This window comes from Neodiprion lecontei, chromosome 3 (assembly GCF_021901455.1).
Source record: "Neodiprion lecontei isolate iyNeoLeco1 chromosome 3, iyNeoLeco1.1, whole genome shotgun sequence".
NCBI classification, from domain to species: Eukaryota; Metazoa; Arthropoda; class Insecta; order Hymenoptera; family Diprionidae; genus Neodiprion; species Neodiprion lecontei.
Window position 1 is genome coordinate 24,992,910 of NC_060262.1, and position 25,185 is coordinate 25,018,094.

Sequence of the window (25,185 nt, forward strand, 5' to 3'; positions counted from 1 at the left end):
TACAGAAGGTAAAATAATTTTTTGTACCTATTTCGTCACATTTTCAAAAAGTCGTATTACTGAAAGTCAATTTTAACAGCTTATCACAATTTGAAATAAATCCACAAGTCTTCTATTCTTCATTCCAGTTAATTTGCAACGAACCTCGTAATAGATTCATTTTTATATTTATTCAAGTACTTGCGTAATTTTTCTTAAGTAAGACCCAATTACCGATTCCAGATTTTGGGAAAAACTCATAAAATAGGTTCATCGTTCTACATATTTTCAACGTGCTTCTTGCAAAGAGAAAAGTGTTTAAGAATTTTTCTTTCATTTTCAAAACTTGAGATATCGAATGTTTTCAACTCATAATTTTAAAAGTCCTCAACAAAGCAAGCGAAAATTCTTCATAGGAAAGTTCTTGAAATGCTTGGAACTAAAAGTAAAGTATTTCGAAATCATTCCAAAATAATTGCAGCTCAAAGTTGACTACCTAAAAACCTTTGAAAAAATAAATTGAGCGTTTTAGAGATGCTAGTGTCGCTTATAAAAGATTTGATATATTTGCTTGAATATAAACGATACACGTTAATATATTTGATTAACATTTAATTATCCGTTGTATAATTTCGGTGTACATATTTCTTGCACGGGATTTTCTCAAGTTTTCAATTTCATGATGACGACGCTATGTTACCAACGTTTTGCATGCGATAATTGTTGGTTATGGAGAACCTTTTTTAGTGGCGTGATCAGATGCTTGGTTGATAATACGTGAAACTGCTAATACCCCCAAGCCCAGTCAGACTCGGCAAACTGTTACGAAAAGTAACCTAGGGTTATCAGTCTTTGTATATCCTCAGTCGACGGTATATACGTACCACATACGTACATCTTCCATACATACACAATCATTGCCTTACTAGAGATGCGAAATTCGATACTCGGCCATATTGGATATTTCTCAGCATCAGTTAGTACATGAGACAAGAGATGGCGCTGTCAACTAGGTGTAGTTTGGATCGATTAAACCCGGCTAAGGCTATTTTTCATATGAATTTCTTATTGTATTAGGGATATTTGAATGCCTGGAAGATTATTTAGTACGTAGTAAACGTTGAAATTTATCTTTCTACATACTTAATGATAATACATGAAAAATCTCTATACAACCCATCTGTGTAGGCCAGCGCACCGTGCGGTTCTTTTTCTTTTTAAGGCGGACATTTTAAATTAGTGAAATCTACAGCAGCGGCAACCCCGTGCAACGAGGATACTAGATACTCGATGCCAGTGTTTTTGTATCTGAACCAGTGCATTGTGGGTATGGCAACCCAAGATGGCGGGAGCTGTGCGGGGTAAAAGAGTGTAGAATTTAACTATCTTCCTGATAAAATGCCCAGGCCGAAACGAACCGTAAGTACTACATAAGAATTAACCTGTGTTGACACATGATAAGGAGTGTGACAAGTTATTAAATCATTTATCTTGATCAGACGTATGGATCGTGTTAAATACCGAGAGGTGCATAGCGAAATTTTTATATTTTGATAGACCGCGGTCAAAGAAGCCGCGCGAGGCTACTCGGATGCGTTTTTATCTCTATGTGGATGATTCAAGTATAAATATCCCGCATGTAATAAACATCCGCCGTTATAATGGTAGGATATCGAATAAGACGTTGTGATTATCATTGCATGTTCTTTGCTGAAGAGAATCCTTTGTTTCGTCATTTGTACGGACGGAGAAAAAAATAGATTTAAAAAAATAACCTTAGGTTGGCAGTCGTGTGACATAACCAATTCGACATGCTTTTTTTTGCAATATCATTCGATTTTTACTATGATTTGCTTGATAGTAATCAACAATAGTTTATTTACCCTAGCATAATTATCATCAGTATTCTCATTCCACATTCTGATTATTCTTTACAGTCGACAAAGAGGTATAAAGCTGAAGAAGTCAGCGAAGACAGCAGTGCAGGTAGTGGCAGTGATTTTGATGACGATGAGGATCCAGATAAAATAGAAGTACCAGGTGAGCTTGACAGCAAATGCAATTTTTTATCTTTCTAAGTGGACTCAGTTTTCTCCATTGGCTTACCCATGTTCATGTGGTATTCAAATCAAGACAACTGTTTGAGAAAGTCGTCATAATGTTTTCGCCACATGGTTCTTTTTTATAGAAAAATGTTTGTCATACTTCTGCTCGATGCAATTGAAGCAATTGTTTGTACGTGCCCATACATATAATTTAAATTCGATAATGCTCATCGCCATGAAAATTCTTAATAGATTGCCATCATATGAGAAGAAATTGTCTATTCAAATAAAATAAAAATTAAAATGGTTAGAAAAAATAACAATGTAATACCTACTTTAAGAGTTGAGTAAAAAATAAAAAGTTTCAAGTAAAATATGCGGCAAATTCTGTGTATAGATAACAAGAATACCTGTAGTTAATGACTGTGATAGCTTGCATTAGTTGAAGAGAAATAAGAATGAAGTATAATTGTAATAAAAAAAATGCAATTAACTAAGAAGTCAGTATAGATCAATGATGGCAAATAAAAAACAAACAGATTATATTACATAGGAATACCGAATTACGTATCATGTTGCAAGACAGAATGATTTGAAGTAGCATAGGACTATGTATTCACAAACACATGGTCACAGTAATATTAATATTATCTGTAATACTAAATTATAAATTTAAAATACCAATTAAAAATAATGAATTGAAAGAAAGAGAAAGTTGGCAATGTACTCTGTTAATGAATGCCGGAAGCAAGGAGATGGTTAAATTGTTCCAGGGAAATCCCAAGTTAATAATACAAGGAAAGATCATGAGTTGGGTTTTAGGAAAATCCTTGAATAAATATAGTTTAAAAATACATATAGTTTAAAATAGTGTTTTCACATTTTAAAATAATGGTTCGATCAAATTGTTGCATTTCCAAAAAAATGAAAAATTAGGAGAATGTGATTGACAACCTGGAATTTCGAATGTATGGTATGTACATCTTTATTAAGTAATGGTTTTAACTATTATGATGATCAAGTTTTCTGACGATTATTGTGTACAGCGTTTTATTCGTGTCTTATATCGCAGATGATTTTGTAATTAACTAAAAATTGAAACAGCATTGAGAACTGATTATCAATCTTAAGAGTGTATTACCTGTGCTGCCCGCTCCAAAACGTATTAAAAGAAGAACGTTATGAAAGAAAGATTTAATAAATAGTACTAAAGCTAATCGTTGAATCTCTTTTCAACAAACTTTCCCTTATACAGAAGAAATTTGGAAAACATGAATTGAATATGTAAAAAAAACCCTATCGTTTTCGATATTAAAAAATCACGTTCTTACATGATTCTTAATATTTAAATTGTGCAGAATTCATAGTATTTACAAGCATAATGCGTTATTATTATGTACCTGAAGATTTGATTAATTAGACTGGATCAAATACTCAAGTTGTCACTAAACCCGAGTGTCGAGGATAAATTCCAAAGTAGTGAATGAAGTCTGATTAGTTAGTTAAGAGTAGGATGGTGATATGGTGGTTCAATATGATACTAAACTATTTGTTTATATTGAAATGCTTTTCAATCAGGCCTTAACATTCCAAACTTCAGGCACACCTATTAGTCATAAAAATTTCATCAACAAATACATTTAGCATATTTAAAAAGTCATAGAACCATTTAATCTTGTTCATAACCAGGCTATTTTTCATTGAAATTTATAGTTTTGATTTTTTTTTGTTTATCAAATGGACATTGTGTAACCTGATCTCATCTCAGTTATACAGATGCACCTTTTATCTCTTTGTTTTATCATGATTTTGCTTCATTTAACACTCTTTGAATTGGACTGTATATGTAATATATCCTCAATCACTTAGGATTGTTGATTCTAGTTGGGGCAGCATGTTTCATCGTACAGTACACAGAAATGTATATAATATATTTTAACAAACCTAAATTATTTATTGATTCGGAAAACCTGATAAAGTCTCTTTACACTTTAACATTGGCATATAGTAGCAATTGATCCATCATAACTTGCATACAATAGGTGGTGGAAAAGATCTGGCGACAGCTGCAGGCATTGGCGGAATTAAAGAGGAGAAACCATTGGTTCCAGCTCCCTTGCTCAAGGGACATGGCGGAGTTAGCAGTACGTAAAGAGAATAAAACTATATATTTTCATCAAATATTATCCACAAATATCTTTCATCATTACTGTGGTATTGAAACGTTGGTTACAAAACCCGATTGAAATGTGATAATCTATCAACAGTCGAATGGGTCTCAACTTCACCAATAATAATGAAACAAAAATTTTTTTTTTAATTGATGTGTGCAGTGATTACTTGCTGAATTTTTTGTAGTTTTGCTTGACTTCTATTTTATATTGAAATTTTACTTTCGAGCGCTTGAGGTTTTTAGGTGATTGTAGTTCTCAGTATGTATGTAATGTAAATGATTTACTTTTACCGTCACTGTAAAGCAACATAAAACTTTACTGCTCTGTTACACTTAGCATTCGTGGAACCCTCGCCATGTGAGTATTAATTACTTCAGTACTTGTACCTGCTACCGTGATTTCCTCCTCCTTATAATATATCAATATTTTTTTTTCACCTGCATTATGAAAGAACTCATATTGCCTGATTACTGTACTCTGACTGTAATTTTCACAGCATAATCAAAATTCTTCTATTTTTGCTGTGCAAAACTTTAAATACCATACCCATGGAATCAGTTTCAAGGTCACATACTCATCACGTCCAATTTCGGTGCATTCAAATTTACAAGTAAATTTGGTTGCTCCTTCAACAAATCTTCCTGGTGATGCTCATTCATGATGTAGTCAAATTTAACTCGAATGTAAGTTCTGTTTGTGGCTGATTGTCTATACATCATAAACTGAACAGCAAACTGATTCAAGCTACAAATTCCTGTTTACATACAATAGAAATATTGAATACAACGAGATGAAATGCATTCAGGCTAAACCCTTTCGACCAATTTGTCCTCAGAGTAAAAAACTCCGTGTTTCATTCCGGCTTCAAGCTGACCTTAGCAACTGTGACTTTTTTCAAAGTTAAACTATATGTTGCAAAAATTACTATCCATAATTATGCATTCTACTTTTAAAGATATGTAACACGTACAGGTTGGAATATAGGCCCCTTTATCAAGTCTTATACTTCACAATGAGAATTACTTGTTATTTACACATGATGAATTCTTTTGCATTTTAGTACTCAACCAAAAATTTGCAAATAAACTACCGGGTGGTCTAGTTACAAAAAGCAACGCCGCTCCGGGCTACGAGATGCTTCGTGTCGGTGGGTCTCAGGGGACACCGGCCTTCATGGGTATAGGTGGAATGGGGCCGGTTGGACAAATGGCTGCTAATAATCCCTATGCATTTCCACCGAGTCTTGCTAGTTTAGCAGGTTACAATCCCGCTGCCCTTTTTCAACATAGTAAGTCACCTTCTGGTATGTGATAATTTTTATTTAATCATTCATTTTTGAAATTGGAATTATTCGCACGGTGGAGGTAAATTGTGTCTGGACTTCTGCATTTTTTTTTTGATGCATGAAAAACTTATTTTATCATTGCATTTCTTGATGTAAAAACATGAAGAGACAAAATATCTTCTTCGCTTGTTCTATTCAAAGTCCTAGAAAGCTCTACCGATTTGTTATATTCAATGACATGAAAAATCATGTTGTAATGTTACTTCGAAACAGTATAATTGGGATTACCTACAGTGAGGCCTTCTTATAACACGGCTGTTCGGGAGTATGAGCTATAATGAGAGTATCACCAATCCTCCGAGACTTGTTATGGAGCGGAAGTGTCTGATCAACTTTACTATATGGTACACGAAGCAAAACACTTTCCCTATGGGTTGCGCGTAGTCTCAGGTCATAGAAGGTGAAGGAAGTTGACTCCTGAGGCTGAAAATCGCGTGAAAACGGGACGTCTTATGACAAGGCTCCACTGTAATAGAAATACTATTAAAGTTGCCAAAAACTGTTGTTATTCGTTTTATTCAATTTTTCGTATGGGTTTCTCTAGAATTCAACTGTAATTCAAATATTTATAGAAATCAGCAATCATGATTTTTCTTAAAGTTATTAGATATTTTCAACAAAACTTTCACTATCGGATTGTACATTTACTAATCACCAACTTACCCATAAATTAGTTCGTGTCGAAATCCGAATCATACCATTTTCTCGTTTATCTAGCAATGGAAATGAGCAATATGATGGGAATGGGTAGTCTAATGGGCCTTGGATCTATGGCTGGTCTAAACCCATTTATGCTGCAACAATTCCTAACCCAAAACGGAATGCATCCAAATTGGTCTGGAGGATTGTCAGGTGATTATTTAAAAGAACTTAAAATAAGTTGCTATACGTTCAATCTCAAAACAACAACCTACCTATAACTTGTTTACTTATCATCTAATTAGGTAAAGCCGTATCTCAATTGTGGATGAATTCCGGTGATCCGGGAAAAATGAACATGCAGCCGACACTGCCAGAAGAAGAAGAAGTAGATGATGAAGATATGGGTGTAGCAGAAACCTACGCAGATTACATGCCAACAAAATGTAAGATATTGACAAAGATAGATACACTTAGATTTTTGTACAGTGTATTTTTACAAGTTTTTCTGTGTTCGATAATAATAGAAAATTATACAAATAAATCAAAAAGTGGTATTATCAATGACGAAAGATGTTGTGTTTAGCAAGAATCGTTTCAATATAAAATCAAATTTCGTTTTAGTAAAACTAGGCCGAAAGCATCCTGATCCTGTTGTGGAAACAGCTTCATTATCTAGCGTGGAGCCGACAGATGTGTGGTATAAAGTTGTCATCCCTGAAGAGATTATTCGGTCCGGCGCCTTGTCCGCGTTGCAATTAGAATCGATAACATATGCATCGCAGCAGCACGAGCACTTATTACCAGATGGTACAAGAGCTGGTTTTCTCATAGGAGATGGAGCTGGAGTAGGAAAAGGTCGAACAATAGCTGGAATAATATTTGAAAATTATTTAAGAGGTAGAAAACGGGCGATCTGGGTATCTGTTTCTAATGATTTGAAATATGATGCGGAACGAGACTTGAAAGACATAGGCGCAGGAAAAATTGAAGTGCATCCATTGAATAAATTTAAATATGCGAAGATATCGTCGGCCGTGAATTCAAACGTTAAGAAAGGTGTTATATTCAGTACTTACTCAGCCCTCATCGGCGAATCTTCTCAAAGTGGGGGTAAATACAAAAGCCGACTGAAGCAGCTATTACAGTGGTGTGGCGAAGACTTTGATGGGTTAATTGTGTTTGATGAGTGTCACAGAGCGAAAAATCTCTGTCCTACTGGTAGTTCAAAACCAACAAAAACTGGCCTTACGGTATTAGAACTTCAAAACAAATTGCCTAAGGCACGTGTTGTATACGCTTCCGCGACGGGTGCGTCGGAACCAAGGAATATGGCTTACATGGTGAGATGTGGTATGTGGGGGGAAGGGACACCTTTTCCGGAATTCACTGACTTCATCGCTGCTGTAGAAAAAAGAGGTGTTGGCGCTATGGAAATTGTAGCTATGGACATGAAGCTGAGAGGAATGTATATAGCCAGACAGCTCAGCTTTCACGGTGTGGCATTCAAAATTGAAGAAGTTCCTTTATCCAAAGAATTTACAAAAGTGTACGACACTTCTGTGAAACTGGTGAGTGTAAACTTTTTACCAACATTTTTTTCTCCAAAGCTGCGACACTTTTAGAAAACTAATAAACGTGAGGGCATCTGATTAGGTATGAAAAATTCCAGAAATTTCGGACACATGTACAGTTTTCATTAAATTCCTAGTCGTAAGTGTTTTTCAATCTCTGGTCATCCTTTTGTAGTAGCAAACTCATTCCTATTGTTAATAATACGGTTACATGTTGTTTCAGTGGGTTGAAGCTATGCAGAAATTTCAAGAGGCTGCTGAACTTATTGATGCCGAAAACAGGATGAAAAAAACAATGTGGGGACAATTCTGGTCTTCGCATCAAAGATTTTTCAAGTATCTTTGTATAGCTGCTAAAGTTAAACATGCGGTAGCAGTTGCTCGTGAAGCAGTGAAATGTGGCAAATGTGTCGTGATAGGTCTACAATCTACTGGAGAAGCCCGTACCTTAGAACAACTAGAGAGAGATGATGGAGAACTCAGTGACTTTGTCTCAACAGCCAAGTAAGAATGAACGTATTCTTTGTATTGTTATTTTTTGTTCGTTTTGTTTGTAGATTTGTAGATTATAATATTTCTATAATGATTTGAACGAAAACATTTTTGAAGGATTAATCTATAATCACTGGCTTTATTATTTGAAGGGGAGTTCTTCAAACGCTGGTGGAAAAACACTTCCCAGCACCTGATCGAAATCGAATACATCGATTACTTGGTCTTGAGCCGCCGAAATCCGGCAAATCTCATAATGGGGACTTTGAGGAAGCAGGAGGTTCAACAGGAAAACGCAAACCAGTGCGTCAAGCTGCACAGAGAGCATCGAAAAAGGTTAAGACATGGTCTACCGATGATGATGTGTCTGAGGATGACAGAAATGGCGGTGGTCGGAGTTCTGGATCGGAGTTTAAACTCTCTGGAACTGAAAGTGAAGATGATAATCGTAGCGACGATGAAAGTAACGCTAGTTCTGACTTTAATCCCTTCTACAGTGACAGTGATTCTGATGCAGGTAATCCTAGATACGTTTTATAAGTTTGGTGATTTTCCATGAGATACACAATATGTCGTGTACACGTATTAGTTTAATATACGTATAGTGTGTTGAAAAGCGATGGTGTTGTTTAAGGTTCTTTGTACATTTCCACACAGATCCGTGGGACCGGAGGAAAAAAAAGGGGAAGAAGCACAAAAAATCACCGAAAAAACGTCTAAGTACGCAAGATAAAATTCAGTCGATGCTTGCAAGTAAAACATCACATAACAAAAATAAACGGAACGGTGAGAGTGGTATGGGAATGCCTGGAATGGGCCTCTCAATGTCGCAAGCTCCACCACGTGATGCTATAGAGCGTGCTTGTTGCATTAAGGAAGAATTACTGGCTCAGATCGAATCTCTTGGTGACAAATTACCTCCAAATACACTGGATCAACTTATCGATGAATTAGGCGGACCTGAAAACGTTGCAGAAATGACAGGCAGAAAAGGTCGAGTTGTGCAGACTGAGGATGGTGCGATTCAGTATGAATCTCGGTCGGAAGTAGATGTTCCATTAGAAACTTTAAATTTAACAGAAAAACAAAGGTTTATGGATGGCGAAAAAACGGTAGCGATCATCTCCGAGGCCGCGAGCAGTGGTATTTCTTTGCAAAGCGATAGGCGGGCTAGAAATCAAATGCGAAGAGTACATATAACTCTAGAACTGCCATGGAGTGCCGACAGAGCTATCCAACAATTTGGAAGAACTCACAGATCCAATCAAGTCAATGCTCCAGAATACATTTTTCTCATATCCGACTTAGCTGGAGAACGAAGGTTCGCTTCAATCGTAGCAAAACGTTTAGAAAGCTTGGGGGCTTTAACACACGGTGATCGACGAGCTACAGAAACAAGAGATTTGTCACAGTTCAATATTGATAACAAATATGGTAGGGCTGCATTAGAAGCCACTATGAAAACAATAATGGGTTATGAAAGCCCACTGGTTCCACCACCGCAAGATTACAAAGGAGACTTCTTTAAAGACGTTGCAGATGCCTTGGTTGGGGTTGGACTAATTTGTAACAGTGAGAGCATGCCAGGCGTCTTGACCTTAGACAAAGATTACAATAATATGTCCAAATTTCTGAACAGAATTTTAGGAATGCCCGTCGATTTACAAAATAGACTTTTTAAGTACTTCACCGACACGTTGAATGCGATAGTGACTCAGGCGAAGAAAACCGGTCGTTTTGATATGGGGATTCTCGATTTGGGTACATCTGGTGAAAATGTTAAGAGAGTAAAATTGTACCGATTTTTACGGAAACACGCAACCGGCATTGCGCCAACGGAGCTACACATCGTTCACGTTGAGAGAGGGATGAGCTGGGCAGAAGCTATGGATCGGTGGGAATCACTAACAGGATCCAAAGAAGGCTTTTACCTGAGTCATCAGGTCAGAAACGGAAAGCAGACAGCTATATTGGCTGTGGCAGTCGAAAGTGGCAAGAAAAAAGGTGAAAATAGAAAGGACCATCTTTACACAGTCTACAGGTGAGCATGAGTGGGAAAATTGGCAAGCAGTCAATTCGATTTTTATCCGTTTAATTAGACAAACGTAAAAACGCATTTCCTATATTGCTTGCTAAATTAATCTATGGCACTTTGTCTGTTGTGCTCAATGACTGTATGTATTGATTAAATTGCAATAAGAGTGAAATTTTGCTAGGCCTAATACGGGTCTGCAGTTGCGACAAGAGACGTTGGGCGAATTAGAGAAAAAGTACAAAAAGGTGGAAACTGAAGAAGCCGAACCACATTGGACTCAGCAGTATGACGCATCAGTAGACACATGTTCTCATGCGTACTGGCGGGGAAATTGCAAAAATACCACATTGGGACTGGATTGTGAAGTTGGATTGCGTAGGCGATCCTACAATGTACTTGCAGGATCGGTGCTGAGCGTGTGGAGTCGAGTAGAAAATGTACTAGCTACAAGATCTGGCCACAATTCAAAGATGCAGGTTGTGCGTTTGAGAACTGGTAAGAAGTTAGTCTGAGTTCAATTTTAAATCTAAATCTTGATTAATTTGACAAAAATACATCTAAATACCGTATTGTTCCGAATATAAGCCGAGGTTTTTTGTTGTTGACAGCATCCGCCAAAAACGTCTTCGTCTTATGTGTGGGTAATTAACAAAAATACCCCAAAATACTGTCTTAGAATTGGGGGTCGGTTTATACTTGGAACAATACGATGGTAATAGGCCGTCTGTTAAATTTGAATAGAAATAAAACCGTTTCTACACAATACTTTATAATTTTTAAATTATGTAAATGTTCTCTATTTTCTGTGCAGATGAGAGCTTAAAAATAGTGGGCACGTTAATCCCAAAATCTTGTATGGAAGCATTGCGCGAAGCTCTCTCATCAGATGCTGAAAAAACTGAGGAGCAAACATTCTGAGCAAACTGCCATGTACTTGGTATGCTTACAATAATTGGTATACTTTGTGAATTCTAAACTTTCTTACACTTACATATACTTCTAATACAATTTACCGTCAATTTATGTGTAATATCAAGTTTTCTTTGGGTAAGAAGAAATGATTATCGTTGATCAATAAATACAGTTGAGCTTCTTAAGAATCGATGATCACTACGAAGAATGTCAAATAAGCCAGAAAAGTTTGACACAGAAATCTGGTTATATGAATCTAGTTAATGTAATTTATTGTAATTAAAGAACGATCGCAATGTATCTCCATGAAGTATCAATTTTTTTTTTTTTTTTTATAACTGAATATTCACGACACTTATTCGGAAAGTTCATTGAAAAATTTTCATTTCCAGGTATGGAAGGACCAAAAATATGTACGCATGTCATGAGTGTTGCTGTCCATGCACTGGATGCTGAGCTGATGTCAGAACAAATAAATACGTCATATTTGCTATTCCGTCAAGGTTATGGAAAAAAAAACATGTATAGATCACAGAATCTAGCGGAATGCGAATTACAGAATGGTAATTTGCTACGTAGTTGTTTCCACCACGAATAGGAAGAAGTAACTCTTTAGATTCGAAAATAAATCTAATATCGCTGTGTGTGGATACGTTTAGTGTAATAGATGATGTGGACGATGGATATTTGTGACACTTTTTTGTTTCTTTTTCTTCTAGTTTCACATCTTCAGGATTAGTCAGAATCGAATAATCGGAAGGTAATCCTTATTTATTACTAAGTTTTTACCATGATAAAATAAATTAATTATCAGAATTATTACTATTAATATTATTATTACTGTCATTCAAAGATGCAAACGACTAAATTTTAAGAAATATTATAGGGTTAAAAGTGAAATCGAGAAAATGTAAACTTTTGCTAAACTTGAAAGGAAAGTTAGCTACCAAAATTGTTTTCCTATATATCCAACATTATTCGTCTTTTATATGTGTCGTTGGGGAAAACAATTTTGAAATCTTTTTTTCCGCTCTACAAGCCACAAGAAATTGGTCATTTGCAACAATCTCCAAAAAATGGATTTATAAGAATTTAGATAAGAAAGCAACTTATCCACCAACACCTGATAGCTTTTCTTTTTCTTGCGCCTTGCTGTTGGCGATAATTTTGTGAACGTAAGTCTATGGCGTTCTATTTTACCTTGGTCCAGTATGAAGTACAGATGAAACTCGAATTTTATTCTTGCCGTTTTTATTCTCTAGCAAAAGTGTACAATGCGACGCATCTTCTCTAACAGTGTGACTGAAAGTGTGTTAGGTATTGAAACGTAAGAGAACGTGACTTTCAGTTTACTACATTCTTGTAGGTGCTGTAATTAGGACAAAAAAAACCGAGAATTCGTCACGTATTTCGATATAAGGGTATTAAACATTCTCCAACTTGATTCGGAAATTCATTTCAACACAAAGTTTTTGACTGAGAAGTAACTTTCGGTGAAGCAATCCGCATCACCATTATCAAATATCTTGTTTGAACTATTCAATTATCAATATACATTATTTGTTTAGAGTTATCTATATCACAACCCCATATATCTTTCATATTCACATGTGTGATCCAAATCATTGGAGATTTTTTATAATCGACATTTTCAATAGAAGAAATTTCAATAAGTTCTTATGTTTTTCAAACATTGAGTGAACTTTAAAACAATTCTTGATTGACGAGGAACCCTAGATAAGTCGACCTCTCTGATTTTGATCTTGCTCACATATCTTTTAGTGCATCGAAAACTAATAGACACATATTTCTTTTATCTGCTAATAAACGGTTTAAAGGGGTGAAAATAACATCCAAAGATGGGCACCCAATGGGGTAGTTTTTCAGTTTCGTACTGAAGCACTTGATGTACTTGAATGAAACATTCAAATACATTAATTATACTTGAACGAAACCAATGCTGAAATGTTCCATTCACCAGTAGACACATTTCTGCTTTAGGTTGATTTAAATACATTAAGCGCTTCTGTTTGGAACTGAGAAACCTATCTTGCCGGGTGCTCATCTGTGGGGGACATTATCCCCCCTTTAAACCATTTACTAGTAGATAAAAAAAATATACGTCTGTCAGTTTTCATTACCCTACAACATATATGAACTAGATCAAAATTGAATGTGTCGACCAACCTGGGGTTTCTTGTGAGTGTCACTGACATGGTATTGTTTACTTCAAATATAATACAGATAAGTAGTTTTTTAACAGAGGTCTTAAATTAAGGAGTTGTAAAATTGTTTCTTTAATAGCTGATAGATTTAATCAGTGCGATAAAAAAAATGATAAAAAAGTTGGGAATGGAAACACCATTTTATACATTTTTCGCTTTGTTTAATTTTTTTCAGTTCAATCTGATTCTGGTCGATAGCCAGTACTTTTTCACTGTGTTCTTAGATTTCGTATATACATTGTATAGGACTCAAGGACGATTTGGCTGTGCATTTCGCCAGGTCTTGCCCCGTGGCTGGCATAAGTTAATGTTAACTTTTAATCTATCCAACTTTTATAAAAATTTGACCAAATTTCAGCTAACTTAACTTTGCTATGTGGAAACATGCCAAATCAACCAATACTGAAAATAATTATATTATTGAGTATAGAAAATTCGTTGACAAAATCAAACCTGTCTGATTGGCACTAAAGAAAAAAATCTTATAAACTTTCCTGGTGAATATAGATTCGTGCACTTGGGTATTTTATGGTATAGAACTAAAAGAACTCTAAAACAACGCAAACATGCCCCTAGCCATACAAAACAGCATAGTGCATGGAGGTCAAGCAACTACGATTATTTGTTTTGCGCTGGTAATCTAAGTTACGTTATTAATTGGCTTAAGTTGTTACGAAATGGATTCATTGACAGTTTTGGTTGCTTTAATGTGTTGGTTTTTTTTTTATTTTGAGAGTCATCTACAGAATTGAATTGCACCTGAATATACTTTAATGAACTCATATTCAATCAAAATATTACAATACCAATTCTTTCAATATTATTATTAATTTATCTTTATTTAACAAACAAATGTTCAATCACGAAATGTTTCCAACATCTCTCGTAAAAAATCATGTTTTGTTCCCTAATGTAATGTTTAACCAGTAAGTGTTTCAACGTAAAAAAACAAAAAACTTAAATTTTTAAAACTAACTAAACTTCACACTCTATAAAAAGGTTGAACGATAGTGGTGTTATTTTGTCTTTTAAAATGTTATGTATTATTTTGTATCCTATGAAGTAATTATTTCATCAGTATTAGTTTTTGATTGGCGATTAAATTTTTCCACATATTTTACTTTACTATGGACTAAATGAAATTTATCATGCTTTTATTCTCAAATCATCTGAATAGCCTGAAAACTTGGCGCATATAATCGATAACTAAATGCGTTCACCCGAATGTCCGTTATTGTGAATATATTGTCAAAAGTTAATCGGTGGCTTATGATTGTTATTCCTTCACTGATGGTTTTAGATTAAAGGCTGGGCATAGTGTCGTGCATATTTTCATTGTGCTTACATTCAATATAGCACTTTAGCGCATTGAATGCTGTATGAAATACGAGCAATGCGAAATTTAAGGTACAGAATGCAAAGCGTATTGTATATGAACCACGCTAAAAGTTTAGCTGGGATAATGCTTGAGTTCAAGGTACCATATGTAGGTAATAGTAGGCAACAGTATGGTTTAGTATACTACTAAATAATATAAATATAATAATTCAATTAATGATTACTATTAATGTTAGACACGCTGAACATGATATATTTATATTCACAATAATACCCGTGGTGTATATTAGGTGTTTGTATGGATCGCAATGCAAGATGAGTGTCTACCAGATAACTCAATAAAACAAAAAAATCCTACTTTTTTTTCAAACCTCAACAAACGTCTTCAAAGATGACACAATATGATTTACGTTTCTACATTCCTCTGTGTTTTCTGCAATTCATATCGAAATATTTAATTTTGTACCAAAGTATGCATCATTTTCTACCATCCCAATTCCGTGTGAAGATTGCTTAAGAAAATTTATTTTTCAATTGTCATTGAAATTGGCATATGACTAAGTCTCTTTACTTAACTCACACCTACACTTAGTTGTGAGATAAAATGAAGTACCACAGATAAGTGAGCAATTTAACACTTCTGCAGGCATATAACTGTATAAATCGACAATTGACTTACAGTTCAATAGCGTTATTTTTGTTTTTTCTGCCAGCTATCGCATACAGTATTGAGAGTCGTAATTCAATCTATCTGAGTACAATTACACAACAATTACATAATTTCAATATAGTTTTGATGGCGAAACAAGTTATGTGTACGATGCATAGTTTCCCTGTTTCAACTTTGCTTGAATACAATCGTTTTTAGAATTATTGTGGTTGTGTACTTCCCATCATTTTTGCACAAATATTCCCCTTTGAAGTAAAAACTGGGAAAGAGTTGTTATCACCATCCATAAGGCAAAAGGTGTTATGTTGTTACTATTCACGTTTCAATAACTGTGATCTGTAATTTTTACTGAAGGTGACATGTAGCATTCTTCCTTCAATTTCTTAGTTTTGAGATTCATTAGTAATAGCGTCCATGTGAACATGCATTTGAATTGAGAGACTGTGAAAAGGAGGAATGTGACAATACACCACATACATTCACTATCCATGCTTTACCTTCCTATGGGCTAATTTTTATTTACTTTACGACACATCTGAGTATGATATAAAAGTTGTAGGGAATGTGGATTATATTATCGATTGTGGGAGGACGTAAAATTTGTGGAATTTTAATTTCTCAGCTATAACGGATGTACATACAAAGTGCAATTATTGCCGTAATGAGACCAGTGTTTCACATCCAAATAAATAAAAATCACATCCAAAAAAGTAACAGTATTTCGTTCTTGGTATTTTCAATTAGGAGTTAAAACTATTTCATCCTTATTAATTTTTTACCAATTGTACGCTATATCCGTTAGCTTGGTATTAAAATTTCTCATTCAGGTTGTAAGAATTGTGAAGAACATTTTAACTTGTACCCGTACTTGTTGCAATCCATTGCATATCTCAATCTTGATATCAGATTTTCCAATTCGGTTTTTCGTAATTGTAAAGCACAGTTATTTACAATTTCCGTAAAAATGCAGAGGAATGTTGATCGATACTTGGTACATACGATGTTATTTTACGTTGTAACAATAAAGTTTCTGCACATGATTGGGCGTGCAATATAAGGTATTATTATATGTTTATGCTTCTTTAATTGTAATTTCACCCTCATCTTTCAATATACCCATGTCATTGAATATAGGAATACACTTCATTTAGCTTATTGGCGACTCCAATTATCCGATATGGTAACTAATAGAAATACCCCTCGTTATTATAAGTATTGATTAATAATTATTATATGTTCTATATAACTATAGAAAATCAACAAGCGTTCATAAATTCACGAGAGAGAATTGGTAAAAGATCTGTACAGGTATATTAGAAAAACCGTTCCTTAATAAAAGTATTTTAATTATTGCTCTCTGATCATTCGTCTTGGCAGATTCATCATTGATTATTTTTCATTACTTGGCTTCGTGGTATTTGAAAAAAACAACTATCTGGAAAATGATGCGTATGTACGTCGTACTCTTTATTTCAGTCTGACATATTTACATATGATACATAATCACCAGCACATTAATGTACTAACCAAGCCATTTCAATAAAGTATTAACTTACAGAAATCTAGTAAAGGCTCATTACTGATATAATTATTGTAGTATAATGAGATTGTAATAAAAAAATAGAAGACATTGGTAAACTTTAATATTACGGGGAAAACAAAAAAGTTAGAGTTAATGGTGAAATTTTCTAATGTGTATTTTACAGCAGTCATTGAACAAACTTCTAGGTAGAAAAATGCTGAATGCAGGTACGTGTAACTAGTGAGTGAGTACATATATAAACGACAGTTTTTTACGCAGTCAGTCAGTAAAGTAAATTTGGTTAAGGATGATGGTCAATTGGACAGTAGGTATATATATTAAACCTGAATACCTTTTCCGCATGAAAGGTTTGAAATTCTGTAAGTTTACAATTATTAACTTTTGGCACTAATAATCAGGTAATCGCATTTGTAATTCATTTTAGTGCTTCAGAAAGTCAAGATATAGTGTAAACTTGTTCTAGAGAGAAAAGATTTACCGATTACTTATAGCTGAAACTACTTCGAATTTGTTAGTGTCTCTGCTGGCACGTTAATCTCGCCTTTTGCTTTATGTACTGTATTTATGTAATTTTTCAATAATGGTCGTAGGGTCAGAACGTCAATTCAAATCATTTGAATGTCTTAAGATGTTGAAAAATCATGCACGTAATAATATCGATGCTCAAAATATTCGTAATAAAAATTTCAATCATTACTCAACTTGAGTTATATTTTAATTTTACATGTCTATACGTTTGAATCTATTTACACCGAATATTTGGTACCAAGTCCTAGTTTTTTTTTTTTTTTAATGTCAACTCAATCCAACTTAATGAAATGCATAAAGTAGCATCAGAAATGTACAAAATCCGATAATCAGTCCTAAAATAATAGAGTCACGGCGTTTTCGAATATTTATTCTTTGCAGTAAACTGTTCACAGCTGGAAATCGATTAGAGATGTCGTTGAAACGGGTTTGAATCCGTTTGAACGTGTGGCGTTGCGATACCAAGTGCTCTCTCGTTTCAACTGCTATACTTATTTGGTCATTGACCAATCGATCAGAGCTGAAATAGAATCAATGTCATTTCATCATTTTAAGATTAACTAAGGAATACACGGACTTACTGTTAGCATGTAAGGTTTTGTTCATGATATTTCTTTACTTCCGAAGCTTCAGTGAAACCTCACTATTCTATAAACTCATCAGATTAAATGTTGGCTGCTTGCAAATAATACTCACTTGTGTATGTGCTGACTTTCTTTCAAGTATTGGTCTCTCCTATTGAGACCACTGCCACTTTTATAGTTACTGAAATTTAACAACATCTGGTTAGATTAATAAAAAATCATTTCCGCAGCAAATGCCATTACTCATGGCTACTTGAATACAACTGCAACTCCAGATTGTATATTAACATGCTTGAAAGAGGAACTAGTTTAATTTTATTAACCTGACCTCACTTAAATCTGTTATTTACACTCCAATTTTGAATCACACAAAACTTGAATGGGGTAACAATTTATAATGCATATTTCGATCTCTATTTTTCCTATGAATTAGTCATGATAATTTTTCATTGGTATCACACAACTTTGCAATGAAAATTTTGCCTTCTTGTTCTATTTAAACTTTTGCAAATCCTGCTAATCCTGCCAGAGTCCAGATTTTGAGGTATATTCAAATAGTAAATAACACATTTCATGAGTACTGTGAAAAAAAAATATAAGTCAGATATTTTTGGAACGTCTATCGCAGATATAATACTGTAAGAGGTGCATACTCAATTTCTTTCCGCACGCTGCTAAGGAGATCTTCTCTATCACGTCTGGCGATGAAGTTATTTTGAGTTTTATTGAATTCCAACTTATAATCCTTTAAAATTTCTCTGTGACGTTGTATCCTATGCAACATATGCCCTCCATCAGGTTTTATTTCACTCATTTTGTCATTTACTGCAGATAACTGGAATCAATAATAAAAGCAAGCTCACAAGCACTATTTCGTTATTTGACTTGTTTTTTTAATTGAAATTAGCAAAGTTAAAAGCATAGGGGGAAGTCCCCCAGTGCCAAACGCATAAGGATATTCGTAAATAAAATCGTAACCTACGTGAAAACATAATGGTTTTTATGGTTATGTTCATCTTTGGAGTATTTTCAATGATATAGTAACTTTGTGAATTATTATATAACGTTAAACTAAGTAAAAAATATTATTGTATTTAGTAGTAAATACCAGTAAGTCAGAAAAGAGGCACCTAGTACCGGACGCTGATAGTACGAATGGAAAGAAATCATTAATAAATCTTGCAATGGTCACAAATATATTGCTCAGAGAACTCAGGAATATCTGCGTACACCTCGTGCACCAGTTCTTTAAAATTTGAGCCCTGCATGATACTTTTTTGTAGTTTATATTTCAGCGCAGCTTCTCTACCGGTCATATTTCCACCCAAGATCATTTGAACTGCCTTTTTCATGTTTTCTTCGGACCATCTTCCTTTTTTGAGTATTTTCGATTGGTTAGTTATGGTAAAATATTATTAAAATAAGTAGGTGAAAGTTTTGTATAAATAACAAAAAGATGAGAAAAAAATGGATGTCCGGTACTGGGGGACAAATCGAGTGTCCGGTATTAGGGACCTGTAATGCACGCGTGAATGACAAAATATGTGCTCGTTCGCAATATATCAACTTTCATTGGACATTGTTTGAAAGAATACATACCAAAAAATATGCCAGCGGAAAAACAAAACAACAGAACCACTAATTTTTGAAAATATAAGCATGTGAAAATTAGGTGCGACGAAAATTTATGCAGACTCAAACGTGAACTGACTCTCAGCAACGCACGAATGCACGCTGCTGCATGCGGTATATACCCCCATCATTACATCCATTGCACATGTCAAATCACGCAAGAAAGCTGTAGATACTGCTTTGACTATGGGATATACCATGTGTGTCTAGTACTAGTTGCTGTCCGGCGTTACGGGACTTCCCTCTACATGAAGATTAGAGTAAACTAATTGGCTGCTTGCTAATGAAGCTAGAGCCATATTTAAAAAATGTCATGTTTCAGGCTAAGTGAAATTAATTTATTTACCTTGGCGAATAGCGATTCTATCTCTGTAGCCATATTTTCAAATACATGCTCCTCATCGAGCAGAGGAACAGTATCGCTACTAGAATGAGCAGATCCTGCTTTGACACCCAATTTATTGAAGGCATCAAGTTTCGCATCAATTTCATTTTCAAGATGCTGAGCTTGTTTTCTTAGTTCTGAAAGTAATTTAAAAGTGCAATAACTTATCACTGATTTATATTAAAATATTTTTTTCATTCACACAGCAAAGTATGAACTTTCTGTAGAGCATGACCGTTATTAAGATGAATCTATTGTTTTGTTATGCTGTTCATGATGATATGTTTATATTTTATTGTGTGACTGTACAAGGTTGACTATTCAATGTTTATGTGTAGCTCAGGAAAGGGAGCGATAATAACAAATAAAAGCATGATCTTCATGCAGGGTATGCCACTTAGAGCATTGTTAAATTCATGTAAATTGGAATGTATTTACTTCTGGTTATTTGACACAATACGCTATGTGAGATCTGTCAAAAGTCAAACTGAACGATAGCATCGAACGGGAGTGAAGAATTATAAGATTTCCTTTCGGAATATCATACGAAGAAAGAATGTTAATTTCATTTTATAATTTAACGTTATTGCGTTACGATATTTTATTGAACACATAATTTATATTGCCAATAAATACCTTCCCATCCGATAACACCTGCAACAGTTGCCATTTTCTACGATTTAACTACTCCACGTATAGAGGCAAGTGTGATGATCACAGTGCTCGTTACACCGTAGAGCTGACAGTATGTATAGAGTGGGCCTTTACCTACCGTTGACTTACCACTGGCCAACACAAAAAGTTTCATAAAAAATTTTAAATACACATGTGTCGCAAGTCCGTGTATTGTATTAGATGAAATGACTGTATAGATTAAATAATTCTCCTGTTGGAAGAACGTCATTTCATATAGAAGATTTTTTTTATATCCGTGATCCCGTCGTCAGCATAAAATATCTTTAACCAACACATTGAAGCAGATTAAAGTAATTTTTCCCGGTTTGAATTTGAGTCACATACCATAGAACAGCCAGAGTGGATTGCATCTTATTACTTAATCAGAAATGTATGGACAAGTGTCGTCACCTGCATTAAATTCTATAAAATCGTAGGTCAGTAGGCGCTTGTAGTACCGGTATATCTATCGTTTACGTTAGCAACAAATGCTTTGCTGTATTACACAACGTGAAAGCAGTAGATAATGCAGTGCATATTCACCATAGCAAAGTGTTACAGTCGTGGTCGAAACCGAACAAATCACAAACATTAAGAAATGATACCATTGCGACATATACGAATAAATAATGAACTTTGTAAACTCAAAATTTACTCCAAAATTTTTACTGTTTTCTATTAGTATGTACAATCTCCATTGAAGGGTTGAAATTGGGTTTTCGCAGAGGATTAATCAATCGTTACAGGTGACAGTGTTACACGAGATGAACCAATGCTAAATATCTATCTAGAAATCTACATCATCGGTAACATTATTTTTTTAGTTTCAATCCTGTGTTCGTGCTTTGGAAAAAAAACTGGGTTTGCGATTCTTCTCTGTTTCATCCATTTTTACGTATCGCCAGACTGTGCATTCGTCGCACGCAGCTAGATCGTCATCTTCAGTTTGCCGGTCCAGACTTGCTTTTGCACAGCCGAATCGCTCGTCGTCATCGGGCATTCGCTATTCGTCAATTCGCCGCTATTTCCTTTCAAGTAACCGAAGCAGAGCCACGTGTGTCAACTATACCTGTAGGTTCGTAGCGGCATCAGTTCAAAATATAGATCGCCGTGTTCAGTTTGTGTAACATGATTTGGTAAACAAGCTTAAATTTGATAATTGATGGTATCCCGGCGCCCTCGCGAGATATAGCCATACAGAGCAAGAAGCAGAAGAAAAGGATAATTAATATAATAATCGTAAACGCGTGGCTCGACGTAAAAATTGCTTATTGAAGTAACAGCAGCCGGTGAATATCGAAGGTGAGTTTCATGTCTCGAGTGTTCATTCTTTTGTACAATTTTCTCGTTTGTCAGCGTTGTTTTGTTGTTTTAATGTTTGTTTGCTGTTTTTTGGATAGTGCGTAGTTACGTCGTCCGCAAGTTTATTCAGTCGGTTCAGGCAGCCAGTTACAGTACAAAAAGTACGAGTGAGCTTGGATTTGAGTGTTATTACTGTATGCAGATTCGTTGCTAAATTTATTTGGCTTTCTAAAGTTTGCTAAATACATTATCGACAGATTGAGAGTCAAATTACTCTCGAACGGATTTTCGACTCAAAGTCACACGCGTTTTACGACGTGAATATGCCGAGATCGTCTTTTGTCACGGTTTCCTGTCTTACTTACTGATAAAACGGACTTTGCGAAACGTGACTTTCGTTCGAGTTCACGTCTCGGAATTCGGATCGCGGATCGATGTCGAATGTGGATGCAACCCTTTAGTATTATTTCTTGTGTATAAAAAATCAACCTTATTGGAACGTTAGCCGAAAGGAAGACTCGACCGTTGCAAGTTCAAGAGTGCTTTGTTTTTATGTGTAGCTGCGTTCATAGGATGCGTAAAACGTAATGTTCGAAAGCATGTTTTGGTTCGTGTTTATCACTGGTGAGTATTTCTTCGAATTTCGAGTCATTCACTTCATCTCTTCCGAATTTCTTACCGGGGACCGATACTATAACCCTTATTTCGTAGCGTACTGTAACAGAAATTCATACATTACAACGTTACGTATTTGAAAATTTCAAGTGGTTTGACCTCGGTAAATTTTCCGTACATCTTACGGATGACGAAGTGATCGTAAATAAAGAACACAAACGAATGTAAATCGTTCATTTGTTTTTATTCCTTATATGACATTTTTTAATAATTGTATTAAGTTCTGAATGCTACTTGTGTGGATTTGTAAGTCACATTGTTAACAACATATTGTCTTGTCTTACCTGATTACAGAAACCAACTTCAACAACGTTGATAGACGTGGTTTACTGGATTGAAAGACCCAGTCACTAAATCTTAAAAAACATTATGTGGTAGGTGTCCAGATTAATTTATTGCAGAAATGTGACAAGTCCCAAACAATCCAGATCATTTTTCACTCGATTATGTCATTTACAACATATTTGAGTAGTGGCATAAGCTAATACACCAAAATTGCATGTATTTGGTCTCAAGTACAATATGGATTTTGAACATGAAATAGTAAAAAAATGTGCTGTTTCACCTGATTACAGGAACAGACTACGGCAAGATTGATTGTCATTACAAGTGAATATCTATATTAAGTGGTTCTAGCAATCAATGCTGGAAAACAAAATGCAGATGCTGAGCACGTCAGAATCTTGTAGAAGAACGAAAAATAGATACTTTTGAAATCATTCCTGATTATACTATGATCCTACTTTCACTTTGAGGTATTTATCTTTTATTGTTAGTTGAAATTTATTGCTATACACGCCTTGATTATATTATGGAAGAATATTGTAAATTTTCTATGGGGGATGGATTCATATGGAAAATAAGAAACTTATAAAATATTGTTATTTCTTACTCGATTACAGGGACAGACTACATCGCAGCACTATTGACCGCTTCGAGCAATGATCTGAACTAAGTAACCCGATCAATCGATGTTCGAGAACAAAGTGAAGAGTAAACCAACTGCTACAGTGAAGACAATTGAAAGGTATGTAACAACGATTTTTAATTACATTGTCGCTTTTGATCGGAAATGATAGCAAACATTTTGAATGCTGCCCACTGACTTTATACATTCCTTCAATAATTGTGCTTATTTTATTAGCCATTTATTATTTATTGGCCCAGTTCATTTATTAATACGTCACAAAAGACTGAAATAGGGAAAAAAAATAAAAAATATTCTTACACGGTTAGTCTGTAGTGAGGTGAAATCTGATCCAAGTATATTGTGTGAGTAATATTCTGTTATATTCTTATTGCACTGTTAAAAGTGTGTAATTTTACTATTCCTATTCAATCGGAGATGGTACGAGTACTATATTAGCAGAATGCGGTTCGATTCTACAGAAATCAGTTCTACAGAGTACATTTTTTATAGAACTACAAACTCGTTTTTACAGAATATTTTTCTACAGAATGTTTATCCAAACAATATTTTCCTACAGAATAGTTTACACTTACGACACAGATTAGAGTCATCGGAAAACTATTTTTATTGAATTTTACTGAAAAAGATTAAATCGGTAGTGTTCTCATGATGATAACTATGCTTTGTTATAAATGTTTGAAAAGTTTGAAGAATCAGCTTCAAGGATCTATGCATCAATTTGAACAATATTGAACAGTTTATGAGTATTTTAACATTTAACGAATTTTCCCATGTCAAATGAATGGGAAATTAAAATTAAAATAGAGACCTGTTAGACTTGAGCTAAAGAGCTCTTTTCTTCTATTAAACACTAACATTTGAGGGGGTAAGAACGGAAAAAAACTTTTTGAACCACCCAAATGTGTATGTAGCGTTTTATATGACTATACTAACAATACAACTAATAGTTGGCAGATCCGCTTCTGACGCAAAATATTACACATTTTTCTCATTGCTGGATGGACAATTGACGAACATTGCCGTAAAAATTTATTGAATTTGTCTAAAGGAAGGGCTGATAATGAGTTAATAAGCGAGGTACTAGAAAACGAATTCTCAAATTAAGGAAGATGGGTTATTTTAGATTAATATTTATTGAAAATTAGAAAACGATTCATTTTTTTGATCAAATAAAACTAATAATTTGCACTTTTCTAAATTACAATTTTATTGTTCCGTAAATGAAACTAATTGCAAAATTGTTGCCTCAATATTGTGTAATGCGTATGGAATCGTGATAAACTCGGATTTTCCTAGTCTACTCAGAGCGAATTCCGGTAAATGGCTGTTTCGTTCAAAACTTTATCTAGTACATGAAAAACAAGTTGTTATCCGCTCAGCGTCTTCAGAATTATGTGTCAACGAGCAATGCTTGCCATAAATTTAAAGCCCATAACGTTTGTTAATTACTTATTTATGCTGCGATAACATTATTCGTTCAGGTTTGTGATTTGTTCAGTTTC

The 25,185-nt window shown here is 34.6% G+C and overlaps 2 protein-coding genes and 1 long non-coding RNA gene across 11 annotated transcripts; 2 read left to right on the forward strand and 1 right to left on the reverse strand.

Moving 5' to 3' along the window:
* Positions 1-1,293: 1,293 nt before the first annotated feature.
* Positions 1,294-17,595, forward strand: LOC107217488 (protein strawberry notch). Of its 9 annotated transcripts, XR_006903167.1 has the most exons (15): positions 1,294-1,398; positions 1,917-2,019; positions 4,067-4,168; positions 4,535-4,555; positions 5,259-5,501; positions 6,261-6,395; positions 6,488-6,628; positions 6,807-7,753; positions 7,980-8,260; positions 8,401-8,765; positions 8,906-10,289; positions 10,465-10,778; positions 11,095-11,220; positions 11,588-11,758; positions 11,915-17,595. XR_006903167.1 is itself a non-coding variant. In XM_046733465.1 (14 exons), the coding sequence occupies exons 1-13, from the start codon at positions 1,378-1,380 to the stop codon at positions 11,199-11,201; spliced, it is 4,164 nt and encodes a 1,387-aa protein (XP_046589421.1). In that variant the 5' UTR covers positions 1,294-1,377; the 3' UTR covers positions 11,202-11,238; positions 11,588-17,595. The 9 variants fall into 9 exon arrangements, 8 of the variants coding, with proteins under 8 accessions (XP_046589421.1, XP_046589420.1, XP_046589422.1 ...); XM_046733465.1 differs by having other exon boundaries at positions 11,095-11,238; positions 11,588-17,595; XM_046733464.1 differs by having other exon boundaries at positions 11,588-17,595.
* Positions 17,596-17,714: 119 nt separating this feature from the next.
* Positions 17,715-20,858, reverse strand: LOC107226817 (Golgi SNAP receptor complex member 1). The gene is made up of 5 exons (XM_015667742.2): positions 20,737-20,858; positions 20,062-20,237; positions 18,737-18,918; positions 18,196-18,264; positions 17,715-18,019 (listed from the first exon to the last, which is right to left on the reverse strand). Exons 1-5 carry the CDS (start codon positions 20,768-20,770, stop codon positions 17,782-17,784), a joined length of 699 nt encoding a protein of 232 aa, XP_015523228.1. The 5' UTR covers positions 20,771-20,858; the 3' UTR covers positions 17,715-17,781.
* Positions 20,859-23,042: 2,184 nt separating this feature from the next.
* LOC124293741 lies at positions 23,043-23,773 on the forward strand. Its single transcript, XR_006903621.1, has 3 exons — positions 23,043-23,126; positions 23,328-23,507; positions 23,655-23,773. It is a non-coding gene; the product is annotated as an uncharacterized LOC124293741 (long non-coding RNA).
* Positions 23,774-25,185: the final 1,412 nt, after the last annotated feature.

Bases quoted from the DNA above. Each gene is read 5' to 3' on its own strand.
- LOC107217488 (XM_046733465.1), top strand. From the start codon at position 1,378: ATGCCCAGGCCGAAACGAACC. The intron at 1,399-1,916 runs GTAAGTACTACA...TATTCTTTACAG, and splicing joins TGCCCAGGCCGAAACGAACC to TCGACAAAGAGGTATAAAGC. The intron at 10,779-11,094 runs GTAAGAAGTTAG...TTTTCTGTGCAG, and splicing joins GGTTGTGCGTTTGAGAACTG to ATGAGAGCTTAAAAATAGTG.
- LOC107226817 (XM_015667742.2), bottom strand. From the start codon at position 20,770: ATGGCAACTGTTGCAGGTGTTATCGGATGGGAAG. The intron at 20,238-20,736 runs GTATTTATTGGC...AATTACTTTCAG, and splicing joins AGGTGTTATCGGATGGGAAG to AACTAAGAAAACAAGCTCAG. The intron at 18,265-18,736 runs GTATGCACCTCT...GTTAAATTTCAG, and splicing joins AGCGTGCGGAAAGAAATTGA to TAACTATAAAAGTGGCAGTG.